Below are 16,029 nucleotides of genomic sequence, written 5' to 3'. Positions count from 1 at the left end.
AGACAAGAAGAATGATGGCGCCGGAGGGGATGGCTGCCATCTTATCGGCTCTTAACCAACCATGCTATTTTGTTTGTTTTTTCGCATTGTTCGTAACTTGTTTTGTACATAATGTTGCTGCTACCGTCTCTTATGACTGAAAAGAGCTCCTGGACATCAGAACTGCGATTACTCCCCTGCGATTAGACGAATAGATTTTCTTCAATGAGTCGGAAGGGAGGGATATACTACAGACTCCCGACCAGGCCCAGATCCAAGTCATTCGCTGGAGAAGGAAACAGATTTTGGCGAAAAGATCAGGGTGCCTTGTGAGGATCAGGTGATGAGAGGCTAATCTGCCTATGCCTTCTGTCCTACTAGCTAACGTTCAATTGCTGGAAAATAATTGGGACGAACTTAAAGCACGTATATCCTACCAACGGGACTTTCAAATCTGTAATATCTTATGTTTCACCGAGTCGTGGCGGAACGACGACATTAAGAACATACAGCTGGCATGTTATACACTCTATCGGCAGGATAGAACAGCAGCCTCTGGTAAGACACGGGGCTGGGGCCTATGCATATATGTAAACAACAGCTGGTGCACGATAACTAAGGAAGTCTCGAGGTTTTGCTCGCCTGAGGTAGAGTATCCCATGATAAGCTGTAGACCACAATATCTACCTAGAGAGTTTTCATCTGTATTTTTCGTATCTGTCTGCATACCACCACAGACCGATGCTGGCACTAAAACCGCACTCAATGAGCTGTATACCGCTATGAGCAAACAGGAAAATGCTCATCCAGAGGCGACGCTCCTAGTGGCCATGGACTTTAATGCAGGAAAACTTAAATTAGTTTTACCTAATTTCTATCAGCATGTTAAATGTGCAACCAGAGGGGGAAAAAATCTCGACCACCTTTACTCCACACACAGAGATGCGTACAAAGCTCTCCCTCGTCCTCCATTTGGCAAATCTGAACATAGTTCTATCCTCCTGATTCCTGCTTACAAACAAAAATTTAAGCAGGAAGCATCAGTGACTCGGTCTATAAAAAAGTGGTCAGATGAAGCAGATGCTAAACTACAGAACTGTTTTGCTAGCACAACTGGAATATGTTCCAGGATTCTTCCGATGGCATTGAGGAGTACACCACATCAGTCACTGGCTTTATCAATATGGGCATCGAGGACGTTGTCCCCACAGTGACTGTACGTACATACCTCAACCAGAAGCCATGGATTACAGGCAACATTCGCACTGAGCTAAAGGTTATTTTCTACATTATAGAATAATAGTGAAGACATCAACACTATGAAATAACACATATGGAATCATGTAGTAACTAATAAAGTGTTAAACATATTTGAGAAGTAGCCACCCTTTGCCTTGATGACAGCTCTGCACACGCTTGGCATTCTCTCAACCAGCTTCACCTGGAATGCTTTTCCAACAGTCTTGAAGGAGTTCTCATATATGCTGAGCACATGTTGGCTGATTTTCCTTCACTCTGTGGTCCAACTCATCCCAAACCATCTCAAATGGGTTGAGGTTGAGTGATACTGGAGGCCAGGTCATCGGATGCAGCACTCCATCACTCTCCTTCTTGGTCAAATAGCCCTTACACAGCCTGGAGGTGTGTTGGGTCATTGTCCGGTTGAAAAACAAATCATAGTCCCACTAAGCGCAAACCAGATGGGATGGCGTATCGCTGCAGAATGCTGTGGTAGCCATGCCTGTTAAGTGTGCCCTGAATTCGAAATAAATCACAGTGTCACCAGCAAAGCACCCCCACACCATCACACCTCCTCCTCCATGCTTCACGGTGGGAACCACACATGCGGAGATCATCCGTCCACCTACTCTACGTCTCACAAAGACACGGCGGTTGAAACGAGAAATCTCACATTTGGACTCATCAGACCGAAGGACAGATTTCCACCAGTCTCATGTACATTGCTCGTGTTTCTTGGCCCAAGCAAGTCTCTTCTTATTATTGGTGACCTTTAATAGTGGTTTCTTTGCAGCAAATCGACCATGAAGGTCTGATTCATGCAGTCTCCTCTGAATAATTGATGTTGAGATGTGTATGTTACTTGAACTCTGTGAAACATTTATTCCGGCTGCAATCTGAGGCTGGTAACTCTAATGAACTTATCCTCTGCAGCAGAGGTAACCCTGGGTCTTCCTTTCCTGTGGCAGTCCTCGTGAGAGCCAGTTTCATCACAGTGCTTGATGGTTTTTGCGACTGCACTTGAAGAAACTTTCAAAGTTCTTGACATTTTTCAGATATACTTCCTTTCATGTCCTAAAGTAATGATGGACTGTCGTTTCTGTTTACTTATTTGAGCTGTTCTTGACATAATATGGACTTGGCCTTTTACTAAATAGGGCTATATTCTGTATACCACCCCTACCTTGTCACAACACAGCTGATTGGCTCAAACGCATTAAGAAGGAAAGAAATTCCACAAATAAACTTTTAGCAAGGCACACCTGTTAATTGAAATGCATTCCAGGTTACTACCTCATGAGGCTGGTTGAGAGAATGCCAAGCGTGTGCAAATCTGTCAAGGCAAACATTGGCTACTTTGAAGAATCTCAAATATAATATATATTTGGATTTGTTTAACACTTTTTTGGTTACTACATGATTCCATGTGTTATTTCACAGTGTGATGTCTTCACTGTTAAACTACAATGTATAAAATAGTAATAAATAAAGAAAACACCTGGAATGAGTAGGTGTGTCCAAACGTTTGACTGGTAATGTACATACATACATACAGTACCAGTCAAAAGTTTGGACACACCTACTCATTCAAGTATTTTCTTTATTTTTTTGTATTTTCTACATTGTAGAATAAGGCTCAATCTGACCATGAATCCGATTTTAAAAGTTAGGCCATTTTGTATTTGAGCTAACCCTAACCCTTTTCCTAAGCTGCTACGTTAATTATCCTAACCTGCTGCATAAGTTATCCTAACCTGCTATGAAAAGTACATTTTGACATAAACTCTGTACTATCAAATCAAAACAATTTACCACTGGTTCAGCGGAATTTAGTTCACCGGAAGAGGAATGACCGAGCGTGTGTTTCGTGGGCTCATCTGATTGGTTAAGGCTGATAGCGTTTGAACCAATGAGAGGCAGACATCTGTTCACTCGAGCAACTCCGAAATTGCTTTCCCTTCCTTGTCATTCAATGAAATCACAAGACATTTCCTGGAAGAGTCTCTTTTGAGGACAACGTTTAAGCTTTAGGCGGTCAACATGCAGGTCTTGGGATCATTCGCGATAATTCTGTCCATATTTTCTGTTCATTCTACCGTTTACTTCCAAGAGCAATTCCTTGATGGAGGTAAGTTCGTTTTATTTCTGACGTTCCACCCTCGTCTGGAAACGTTAGCTAGTTAGCCTACTTAGGCCAAGCACGAGTTTCAAAGATGGACTTAGAAATGTGTTGTCACACTGCCTCCTTCTCTTCAATTTAACTGTATACTGCAGATTTTGTTTCAAATTCATTACTTTCATGTTAATGCTAGCTATATTGCTACCTATGGAAAGAAAGTTAGCTTTGACAATGCAACATTTGCGGACTTAGTTAGCTAACTACAGTCACGTTAGTTAGGCTACACTGGTCTATTCAGCCATAATCATGAGTTCCATTTGTAACATTCGACTGACCATACCTAATCATCAAGCCATTTGTTTTTGTCTGTCATCTGAGAAGTGGCTAGTGACACCTTTTTGTTTTAATTAAAATTGAAATTACTGTTTTGCCCTTATCAGATGGTGTCCAGACTGTAAAATTACTGTGTTTGAGATGGAGAAGGCCTTACGCCATATTTTACACTAAGGCGATATCAGTGACTGGTCTTCATTTTTTTGACGATTCTGACTGTTCATTGGTTGGTATATCTTTCTGCAGATGCCTGGAAGACTCGCTGGCTGGACTCTAAGCACAAGGCAGATTACGGAGAGTGGAAACTGACAGCTGGTAACTTCTATGGCGATGCTGAGAAGGACAAAGGTTAGTTGATTATTGCCTCCTGGGTCGATGACCTTACTGGGTCAGTTCCTTTGTCTCCTGGGTCAGTGCTGCCTACCAGGGTTGGGGTCATTTCAGGAAGTGAACGGAAATTCCTACGCTGGTTGTAGCTTTTCGGTTTACTTCCTGAATTGATGGAATTTACCACAAACCTGCAGCCTGCTGAATGGCTGGGGTCTTAAACATGTTCTGTTAACTGAGATACGGATAATGGCTGTTGGGGGTGTATTGTGATTTGTGACTATGGTGTTGTCAGTCATTTATGACCGTTATACAGCGAGTATTCATCAGTGTTCACCATGCATCACTCTGGCTGTGTCCCCAGGTCTACAGACCAGCCAGGACGCCCGTTTCTATGCCGCATCGGCCCGCTTCGAACCCTTCAGCAACGAGGGAAAGACTCTGGTGATCCAGTTCACTGTGAAACACGAGCAGAAAATTGACTGTGGTGGCGGTTATGTCAAGGTGTTCCCCTCCACCCTTGACCAGGCTGAGATGCACGGAGACTCCCAGTACTATATTATGTTCGGTAGGTACTCTGTCTGGTCTTATGGGCAGTGCACTGGGGTGTTTTCATTAGCGCACATCATAGAAAATTGTAGGCAAACATTTTGCAACAAACACAAGTTTTTATATTATACAAATTCCGGTAGGTCCCTCCCTGTTTTTGTTCCATTTGCTTCCATTTGGTTAGTGAATACACACAGGAGTTTTTCCTAAATTGAACATGTTGTGACATGACCAGGGAAAACTCTGGGTCCTTATTGTAACCTATGAGTAGGTTTATTTCCTAGTCTAATAACGTGGGCAGGAACATCAGGACTGGTGTGTGTGTGTGTGTGTGTGAGACGATGACTCAATTATATTGAAAAACTTTGTGGTGACTGGATGGAAGGTCTCTAGTGGAGGTCGATTGATTGTGATTTTTCAACGCTGATACCGATTTTATTGGAGGACCAAAAAAAGCCGATACCGATTTCATTATTATTTTTTATTTATTTAAATGTGTGTATTTGTTAAAATGACAATTACAACAATACTGAATGAACACTTTTATTTTAACTTAAATCTAACTTAAAAATTAAATCTATTTAGTTTCATAAATAATGAAACATGCTCAGTTTGGTTTAAATAATGCAAAAACACAGTGCTGGAGAAGAAAGTATAAGTACAATATGTGCCATGTAAAAAAGCTAACGTTTAAGTTCCTTGCTCAACATATGAAAGCTGGTGGTTCAATATTCCCAGTTAAGAAGTTTTAGGTTGTAGTTATAGGAATTATGACACGTTGACTATTTCTCTCTATACCATTTGTATTTCATATACCTTGACTATTGGATGTTCTAATAGGCACTTTAGAATTGCCAGCCTAATCTCGGGAGTTCATAGGCTTGAAGTCATAAACAGCGCTGTGTTTCAAGCATTGCTAAGAGCTGCTTGCAAACGCACTAAAGTTTGAATGAATGCTTACTAGCCTGGTGCTGCCTACCACCGCTCAGTCAGACTGCTCTGTCAAATCATAGACTTAATTATAATATAATAAACACAGAAATACGAGCCTTTGGTCATTAATATGGTCAAATCCGGAAACTATCATTTCGACAACAAAACGTTTATTCTTTCAGTGAAATACGGAACTGTTCCGTATTTTATCGAACGGGTGGCAACCCTAAGTCTAAATATTGCTGTTACATTGCACAACCTTCAATGTTATGTCATAATTATGTAAAAGTCTAGAAAATTAGTTCGCAGCGAGCCAGGCGGCCCACACTGTTGCAAATACCCTGACTCTGTGTGCAATGACTGCAAGAGAAGTGAGACAATTTCCCTAATTAATATTGCCTGCTAACATGAATTAAATTCAACTAAATATGCAGGTTTAAAAAAATATATACTTCTGTGTATTGATTTTAAGAAAGGCATTGATGTTTATGGTTAGGTACATAAGTGCAACGATTGCGCTTTTGTTAAATCACGTGTTTGGCGAAGTAGGCTGTGATTCTATGATAAATTAACAGGCATTGCATTGATTATATGCAACGCAGGACAAGCTAGTTAACCTAGTAATCTCATCACCCATGTGTAGTTTGTTTTTTATAAGATAAGTTTAATGCTAGCAACTTACCATGGCTCCTTGATGCACTCACTTAACAGGTGGTCAGCCTGCCACGCAGTTTCCTATTGGAAGGCATTGTAGTCGGCGTCCAAAAATACAGATTGTTATGACAACTTGAAATCGGCCCTAATTAATCAGTCGACATCTAGTGCTTATTTGATCATACTCTGTCCTGCGACCTGTACAGGCCCTGACATCTGTGGCTACAGCACCAAGAAGGTCCACGTTATCTTCAACTACAAGGGCAAGAATCACCTCATCAAGAAGGAAATCAAGTGCAAGGTAAGGTGCTCACATTTTGAGTTCTGTTCTCTGATTACCTTCTGTTTCACTCACTCTCTCACACACACACCTACTTTAACCTAAGCGATCTCTCCCCCTCTTCAGGATGACGAGCTGACCCACCTGTACACACTGATCCTGAACCCAAACCACACCTACGAGGTGAAGATCGATAACGAGAAGGTTGAGTCAGGCACTCTGGAGGAGGACTGGGACTTCCTGCCAGCTAAGACCATCAAGGACCCCGAGGCCAAGAAGCCCGAGGACTGGGACGACCGCCCCAAGATGGACGATGCTGAAGACACCAAGCCAGAGGTACAACCGCTGTCTTTAAAAACCACTTGGCACCAAGCCTATTCAAATCAAACTTTTATTTAAACTGCATTTAGGTCATATGAAGACACTTTGCTGTAAAATACACCCAGTAAAAGAAAGTAGAGAACAGATGCCTCATTATTACCATAGTCAGTGCAGGAGCTGAGCGGAGTTTATTTTATTTAACTAGGCAAGTCAGTTAACTTCTGGCTGCAATCCCGTTAACGGGATGATATGACAACAGCCAGTGAAAGTGCAGGGCGCCAAATTCAAAAAACAAATCTCATAATTAAAATTCCTCAAACATACATGTATCTTATACCATTTTAAAGGTAATCTTGTTAATCCCCCAAAAGTGTCCGATTTCAAAAAGGCTTTTCAGTGAAAGCACCACAAACGATTGTTAGGTCACCGCAAAATCACAGAAAGACACAGCTATTTTTTACAGCCAAAGACGGGAGTCACAAAAAGCAGAAATAGAGAATTAATCACTAACCTTTGATCTTCATCAGATGACACTAATAAGACTTCATGTTACACAATACATGTATGTTTTGTTTGATTAAGTTCATATTTGTATCCAAAAATCTCAGTTTACATTGGCGCCTTACGTTCAGAAATGCCTCCAAAATATCTGGAGAAATTGCAGAGAGCCACGTCAAATAACAGAAATACTCATCATAAACTTTGATGAAAGATACATGTTTTACATATAATTAAAGATACACTTGTTCTTAATGCAACCGCTGTGTCAGATTTCAAAAATCTTTACGGCAAAAGGAGAATATTGAATAATCTGAGAACAGCGTTCAGCCACAAAAGTAAACCATACAGTTACCCGCCAAATTGTGCAGTCAACAAAACTCATAAAAAGCATTATAAATCTTCACTTTCCTTTGCTGATCTTCGTCGGAATGCACTCCCAGGACTCCCACTTCCACAAGAAATGTTAGTTTTGTTCGGTTATGTCCAAGTAGCTACTTTTGTTAGCGTGTTTAGTACACATGTCCAAACGCTTGTGCAGGTCCAGGCGAACGTCGGACGAAAACTTTTAAAAGTTATATTACAGGTCAAACTAAGTATAGAATCAATCTTTAAGATGTTATCATAAATATTCAATAACGTTCCAACCGGAGAATTTCTTTGTCTATCGAAGTAATGGAACGCAAGTCAATATCATGTGGAATGCGCATGACCAGGACCTGGTTCTCTGCCAGACCACTGACTCAAACAGCTCCCATCTGGCTCAACATCACAGTAGAAGCTTCATTCAACGTTCTACAGACTGTCGACATCTAGTGGAAGCCGTAGGAAGTGCAAACAGATCCATATCCTACAGTGTTTTCAATAGGCGATGAGTTGAAAATCGACCAAACTCAGATTTCTCACTTCCTGGTTGGATTTCTTCTCAGGATTTTGCCGGACACATGAGTTCTGTTATACTCAGACATAATTCAAACAGTTTTAGAAACTTCAGAGTTTTTTTCTATCCAATAGTAATAATAATATGCATATATTAGGAACTATGACTGAGGAGCAGGCCGTTTACTCTGGGCACCTTTGTGCACTTTTCATCCAAGCTACTCAATACTGCCCCTGCAGCCATAAGAAGTTAAGAACAAATTCTTATTTTACAATGATGGCCTACCCCCTGGCCAAACCCGTACGACACTGGGCCAATTGTGCACCGCCCTACAGGACTCCCAATCACGGCCGGTTGTGATACAGCCTGGAATCTAACCAGGGTCTGTAGTGACGCCTCTAGCACTGAGATGCAGTGCCTTAGACCACTGCGACACTCGGGAGGAGCTAGTAGCAACACCTCAGATGTTTCACTGTTTGAGTTCCTGTTCCTCTGAGACTATTAACTTAAAAGTATTGTGGAGCTCCTGCTCTTAAATATAAGCGGTACCAGTGACCAGAGTACCTACAGCTATTTTCATCTAAGTCATATATTATTGGTTTTACCATGATATATAGTGAGGCTGACCTCGATGTGCCATAGCAGGAAGCGATTTTTATATTGTGAGCTATGTTTCTAGGATTGGTACAGTAAGCTATACTGTAGTAGTAAATGACTGTATTGTATTCTTCCAGGACTGGGATGTGGCTGAGAACATCCCTGACCCTGATGCCAAGAAGCCTGACGACTGGGACGTGGACATGGATGGAGAGTGGGAGCCACCTGTGATCACCAACCCAGAGTACAAGGTTTGTGTTAAACTAGGCTGGGGCGGTGATCAGTGATCACACTATACCAGTGTTGCTCAACTCCAGTCTACAAGCCCAGCACAAGTGTACCTAATTCAACTAATCAATGGCTTGCTATAAGTAGTTTGACTCAGATTTGTTAGTGTGGTTCTAGGACAAAAATGTGTAATGGATGGTACACAAGGACAGTGTTTCTCAACTAATATCAGCTTAGGGGGGAGGTGTTATCAAACTGAACCAAGAGGAGTGTGTTTTCAGCTAATTTGTCAATGAGATGTGCTTAGCCAGAGTGCCATTCAAGACCGCAACGTTGTGAGAAACATGGTATTCTTGAAAGGGAAGTTCTAGCAACATTGCAACAGCTTTTGTTGCCATTCAGTTTTTGTGAAGTGGAATGGAGGAAGTTGTTTCCTGAAATAATGCCACACAATTTGGACCGTTTGTTGCAAAACTGGCCTCTGACCATAAAAAAAAGGCTTAAAACTGGCTAGGGCTAAACCTTTGTGCAACTGGCACAAGTTGAGGAAGACTCTTTAGACATTATCACTCTGCATTGTTCTTAGCCACAGGCTAGCTTAGCCTGTGTTCACACGAGCATTTTTTTACACTGGGGTAAGTATTCGCACGTATTCCAAAGCCCTGGGATAACGGACAAGCGACCAACATTTTTATTTAGCATTTTAGTCATTTGGTAGATACACTTATCCAGAGCAACTTACAGGAGCAATTATGGTTAAGTGCCTTGCTCAAGGGCACATTAACATATTTTTCACCTAGTTGGCTCAGGGATTTGAACCGCTAACCGCTAGACTACCTTTTATCTCTGACGTGCGACCAATGTTACAAGACACTTAGTAATGCCATTTCCTCTTGCTTCTGGACCACTATTTGAATTCCAAACGGTGATGGTTTTTGCCGTCTGACCTCAGAAACTGTTTTACTTTTGACATGCGATCTCGCCCCTGTACAGAGATTATTCAAATCAAACTTTATTTGTCACATGCGCCGAATACAACAAGTGTAGACTTTACCGTGAAATGCTTACTTACAAGCCCTCAACCAAGAGTGCAGTTCAAGACGAGTTAAGAAAATATTTTCAGTGAATGCTGTGCACGAACGAGAGCAACTTTTCTGATCCAGGCGAAATCCTGCAACAATATTGTTATCGTGGCTACATCCAATTAAATGTCGACATGAAAACAGTGTTTAGTGCCCTTCCAGCAGTAGCTTTAGTTGGCTAAGTACGAAGACATTAGCCAACCTGCATGGCAACCATTTTTGTTAGGCATAGCAACCAATTTTTGCACGTATTACAGTATTTTGCTCAGATTGAAGGATGAAATGGTATGATTTTACATATGCTCATGATGCATGTTAATTTGATATGTAAATTAAGTTTCAGTGCAGCTTTTGTGATTTGGACAGTGAGCATGCTAGGCATTGTTCTTGACCCTGTTTCACACTGGCTATTTTGGCACCGTGTTTCTGGGGCTAACTCTGAAAAGTCGGAGCTAACCGTGCTCCGGAACAGGGCCAACTAGCCCACTTCTAAAATGTGCACGGGTGAACATTCGCTTAGCCACAGGCTAAAGTCTTCCTTAGCCACAGGCTAAAGTCTTCCTTAGCCACAGGCTAAAGTCTTCCTTAGCCACAGGCTAAAGTCTTCCTTAGCCACAGGCTAAAGTCTTCCTTAGCCACAGGCTAAAGTCTTCCTTAGCCACAGGCTAAAGTCTTCCTTAGCCACAGGCTAAAGTCTTCCTTAGCCACAGGCTAAAGTCTTCCTTAGCCACAGGCTAAAGTCTTCCTTAGCCACAGGCTAAAGTCTTCCTTAGCCACAGGCTAAAGTCTTCCTTAGCCACAGGCTAAAGTCTTCCTTAGCCACAGGCTAAAGTCTTCCTTAGCCACAGGCTAAAGTCTTCCTTAGCCCTGGGCTAAGGTGCAGGGAGAATGCGCCTAAGGCTTTTAAAAACAATGGCTAAAGCAACATCCATGCGTTGTCTGCAGGGAGAGTGGAAGCCCAAGCAGATTGACAACCCTAACTACAAAGGAGCCTGGGTCCATCCTGAGATCGATAACCCAGAGTACGCCGCTGACTCTACCATCTACAAGTTTGATGACATCAGTGTCCTGGGCCTGGATCTGTGGCAGGTGAGACTGGACACAACAGAATTTTAAATATAACATAATACATTATGCATAGATGCTACATATTTCTAATATGATTTATTTAATAAAAATGTATGCATTTTAATGGTGGACACCGGTGAGAAACTCATATTTTTACCCTGAAGTTTTACCTAAACATGTGACCTTGCCAAGAAACTCCTGAGGGGTATACTACTAAGGGTCTTCGAAGCTAGCCGACTTCAGTTCGCTTACTACAAAGCAGGGTCAATGAGCTGGCCAGCTAACGTGCCTAAATATATAAAAAGATGAGCTTGAAATGAGGATGATATATCAGACTCGACAATCAAAAACACACATTGAAGTTTAGCTTTTATTAATGACCCTGAAGATTGGTTGTGGTTGTTATCAATGTTAGCTGGCGAACCCCATTGAAGCTGCTTTGTAGTAAGCTAAGTTAACTGAAGCTGGTTAGCTTTAGAAGACCCGGAGTAGGTCTCGCTTCCTTTGTACTATACCCTTATGACTATCTACCGTAATGCTAATTGTAGATAGTAGGGCCTTTTCCTGGTCACGTGAAAAATAAATAGCTTTTTATTTTTTATCAATGTAGATAAGACACCAACATCATGAGTTTCTTTGCAGGTGAAATCTGGCACAATCTTTGACAACTTCCTGGTCTCAGATGATGTGAAGGAAGCAGAGAAGTTTGGAGCTGAGACATGGGGTGTTACTAAGGTATGTAATAACTATACTGTGTTGAACTGGCTGGTCCTCTATTCTATGAGTCTGTTACCTATTTGTCACTCACAAGTGTATTGTACATTCCCAATATTAACACACCTGTTTCAATTAATCAAGCAATCAACTCCTTGGTTAGTTGAATCGGGTGTCCTAGTGCTGGGCTTGAGCAGAAATGGTGAACATGCCACCTACCACAATAAGGCTTCCAGTTCACTGTCAATACCTGTCCATCTACTGTTACCACCCCTCTTTATACCTGTCACAGGAGCCAGAGAAGAAAATGAAACAGGAGGAAGATGACAAGAAACGTAAAGAGGAGGATGAGAAAAACAAAGAACAAGCCACTGAGGCAGAAGAGGAAGGTGAGGAAGGGGAGGACGAAGGGGAGGAGGAGGAAGAGGAGACGCCAGAGGAAGGAACTGAGGAAGAGGAGGCTCCAGAGAAAGATGAGCTATAGGCTGGCCTGGACATGAGTGTCTGTCTGAATCCCAATTCAACCCCTAGCCACTACATCCTAATGTCTGGTGTAGATCTGAGAGATTCGGGAAGGATGTCCACAATTTGGCTACAATTCCAACAGAGGGCAAAATGGATCTGCCAATTATCCAATCCTCTGAGATCTACACAAGTACCTATGGGGTAGGAGCTAGGGGTTGACTTGTGATTTAGGGTGTGTTTCCCACTCTGGCTCTACTAACCAGGGAGTTATCATGGCTGCTATGCATCCATCCCCTGAGAAGCCAATGGGTCCATTGAGAGTTACAAGCTTGACTGAAGTGTGTATCCTAAATGGCACACTATCTCTGATATAGTGCACTTTTGACCAGGACCCCTGGTTAAAAGTAATGCACTATATATATTAGGGGATAGGGTGCCATTTGGGCTACAGATTGGGTGATATTGGACTTAGTGATTCACACATCAGCTTGTATGTTTTTAGGTGGTTTTTGTTTCCCTTATCCAGATATGACATTCATAGGTCCTCCCAATCCAATATGTCATGCTTAATTGTGTAGTATGTTCAGTGTCTTTATGTCCAACAGCAGTTAATTTACTTTTGTACCGTGTAACATTGCTATATTCCCCTTGTCATCTGCTCTGCCATTTTTGTCCAGAATCAACTTAAAACACCAAGATGTTCTCCGCTCTGAAGTGATTCACAAAGTCACTGTTTGTCATCGTTTGGAAATAAATTGATTCTTGTACCACTGAATGTTTGTAAAGTGCAACAGATTTCTCAACATGCCTTCTCATAGACCTGGCACTTTGTCATTCAGATCAGCTCATTGTTATTCTACTGTGTTCACATTACATCAATTTGTTTCGCACTGAATTTTCCTCACTGTTTGTGTGTCTTTACTGTTTGTTTCCATACATGTTCAATGAGATTACTTGCTTGGCCATTAAAACAGTTGTTGGGTTCTCTGTGTTTTGATGAATATTGTGAAAGATTAGTCATTTATAAATTGTCCCTCCTATTCAATGCTGTGACTGTCAAATACAGTTTTAGATTCTGCTTTGAATTTGAAATATTTATTTGCAAACATTCCTCCCTCCCCCTTGAAAGTATGGTGATTGTTTATGGTAGTTGAATGGCATTCCATCCTAACAATGCCAAGGGTCTGTTGGACACCAAACATATAATTGCTGTCATTTCAACCCCATGTTGTACAGCAATGTCACCTAGGAATGCACACTTGTCTTATAACAATGTTATTGATACCAAAGTTTTATTAAAATAAGTTAACTGAGGTCTTATGATTGACCCCTATATATTATACTGAAAATATTGTTTGATATTAGACACAGTAGGAAAAATAATCTGAGAAGGGTCTGACTCATGATCAACCAATTACATTACATTAATTAAAAATACAAAAATAATTTAACCATTTTGCCACGTGGGTGACAACACTGGAGAGTTTTATCGCTTTGGTGCATTTTTTTTTTACATGTGGTACATTTTTACAACGTAGTACAAAACTCTAAACTGATCAAAAGTGCAGTTTCAAAACTCTTAGTCAATTGAAAATGTTCTTAAGTACAACACAGTCACTTTTTCACATTGCAATACATGTTCATATAAAGCAACGCTCACATTACTTTTGATAGGATTCTCTTTTGTTAATATAGATTTTACTATTAATCCGACTGCTCCTAATTTTAAACATTTGGTAAATTTATAGATTTACATATCTGGTTTGTCTCCTACAGATTTTGAGAACTACATAATGAAAATGTGTAAAGTAGAAACAGAAAGTATGATATATATACTCGAATCTACTATGATGACTTATGATTTTACTTCACAATACGTTTTTAAAAAATCGGACAATATCAGAGACGTGCTATATGCAACAAATCAACGTTTATTGGTCGCGTACACAGATATGCCGATGTTACAGCAGGTGCAGCGACTTTTGTTTGTCGCTCTTACAGTGCAGTAATAATAAATAAATAAAGTCAAAAACAAATAAATGCATCCCCTTTACTGTAAACATGTATCCAAAAACGAAGTTGCTAATACAGAACTGTAATACCGTAATATATTTACGTAGCTTTTATTGAAAGTGAAAATAATCCACACATTTTGGTATTAATCGAACCCACAACTCTGGTGCTGCTAGTGCCATGCTCTTACAGTATCACATTTATTTATATAGCCCTTCTTACATCAGCTGATATCTCAAAGTGCTGTACAGAAACCCAGCCTAAAACCCCAAACAGCAAGCAATGCAGGTGTAGAAGCACGGTGGCTAGGAAAAACTCCCTAGAAAGGCCAAAACCTTGGAAGAAACCTAGAGAGGAACCAGGCTATGAGGGGTGGCCAGTCCTCTTCTGGCTGTTTCGATTGGAGATTATAACAGAACATGGCCAAGATGTTCAAATGTTCATAATATGTATGAACTGAGCCACGTACAGGACCACTACAATACATACGTACAATACAATACTTGATTACAATACAGGTGGAAGATGTATGGTCGCCACCCCCATGAGCGAACCACCCTCCTTCAGGCCATGGATGATATGGGGGGTGATAGGTGCCAGTTTTAAACCTTGTGAAGTTACTGATACCTCTCACCAAGTCACCTAATGTCTTCCTAGCGCCATAAATACCGCCCTTGAATTAACATGGACTGTCAATGGAGGCAAGTTGTTTTCTAAGGCGTCATACTGCCGACGCGTTTACGTCATGGTCATGTCACGTGACACGTACACGTCATGTAGACGTGGTGTTCTAGTCATCTTATGTGCTACTGATTTATGTGTTAGTTTATTATGACAGATCCTACCATGAATGCCTTAAAAACATCTATATGTGTTACGCGTCACATGTTAGTTTAAGTGTATGTTTAGTTTATTATTAAAGATCGCAACATGAACGGCTTACAAACGACTACATGTACATGATTTTGTAAAAAATATTTTCCATTGCCAGAGTAATCTAATCAATTAAATGTGTCGATCATGCTAAAATAGGCATAGGCAGCCAGCCACCATAGGCAGCCAGCCACCATTACTGTGTAGATTACCATTACTTTCTCACATCAGTACAGACACAATGGCTTCTTTGTTGGAGGTAGCCCTATTCAGAAATAAGAGGTAGCCTAGGTCTCTAGTGGCGCATTCAAAACAACTCGGAACTCGGCAATCTCTGACTTCCGACTTCAGACAACTGGGAATTCGAAGAAAAAAAAACGAGCTCAGAATGGGAAAAATAGTTTATAACGGCCATCCAACTCGGAATTCCAATTCAGAAACTCGGGCATCTTTCTCTGACCTGAAAATCACTGATGTCATGATTTGACCTAGTTTCTTCCCCCAAGAGTTCCCAGTTTAACAGACACAACCACTGTCACCATGCAATACATTTCTGTGGAGATGCCTTATGGTTAAAAACGGGGCCTGAACTGAGGGGGTATGTGAGGATATAGGCCTAAACCTTGTTATAGAGATGGGCAAAAAACATATGCTTTCGCTTGTTTGCTTAACCTTAGAAAAAACAACGGTCCAGATTATATAAAGTGATCTCGGTAATAACAACGATTAACTCCACGATTATTTCCGTAGTCTACAAGCCTATCAAAGGTATTGCTCAGCCTCAACATCACAGGAAAATGTGGTTGGTTTATTAAATGCTCCGCAATTTAGAATATTAGTGGTAGCCTGTGGCTACCGCAAAAGACCCCCAAAAAAT

At 41.1% G+C, this 16,029-nt stretch overlaps 1 protein-coding gene across 1 annotated transcript; it reads left to right on the top strand.

Moving 5' to 3' along the window:
* Positions 1 to 3,147: 3,147 nt before the first annotated feature.
* On the top strand, positions 3,148 to 13,250 carry LOC129813572 (calreticulin-like). Its single transcript, XM_055865886.1, has 9 exons — positions 3,148 to 3,346; positions 3,917 to 4,018; positions 4,362 to 4,565; positions 6,340 to 6,434; positions 6,540 to 6,749; positions 8,847 to 8,960; positions 10,965 to 11,108; positions 11,730 to 11,822; positions 12,094 to 13,250. Exons 1-9 carry the CDS (start codon positions 3,259 to 3,261, stop codon positions 12,283 to 12,285), a joined length of 1,242 nt encoding a protein of 413 aa, XP_055721861.1. The 5' UTR covers positions 3,148 to 3,258; the 3' UTR covers positions 12,286 to 13,250.
* The last annotated feature ends 2,779 nt before the right edge of the window (positions 13,251 to 16,029 follow it).

This window comes from Salvelinus fontinalis, chromosome 17, assembly GCF_029448725.1.
Source record: "Salvelinus fontinalis isolate EN_2023a chromosome 17, ASM2944872v1, whole genome shotgun sequence".
NCBI lineage: Eukaryota > Metazoa > Chordata > Actinopteri > Salmoniformes > Salmonidae > Salvelinus > Salvelinus fontinalis.
Note: the sequence above shows the minus strand (reverse complement) of the source record. Positions and strands in the feature narration are given on the sequence as shown.

What these genes read in the sequence shown, in the direction of transcription:
- LOC129813572 (XM_055865886.1), top strand. Translation starts at nt 3,259, where the DNA reads ATGCAGGTCTTGGGATCATTCGCGATAATTCTGTCCATATTTTCTGTT. An exon ending in CCAGTACTATATTATGTTCG is followed by an intron (nt 4,566 to 6,339) that starts GTAGGTACTCTG and finishes CGACCTGTACAG; the next exon opens with GCCCTGACATCTGTGGCTAC. An exon ending in CTGAAGACACCAAGCCAGAG is followed by an intron (nt 6,750 to 8,846) that starts GTACAACCGCTG and finishes GTATTCTTCCAG; the next exon opens with GACTGGGATGTGGCTGAGAA.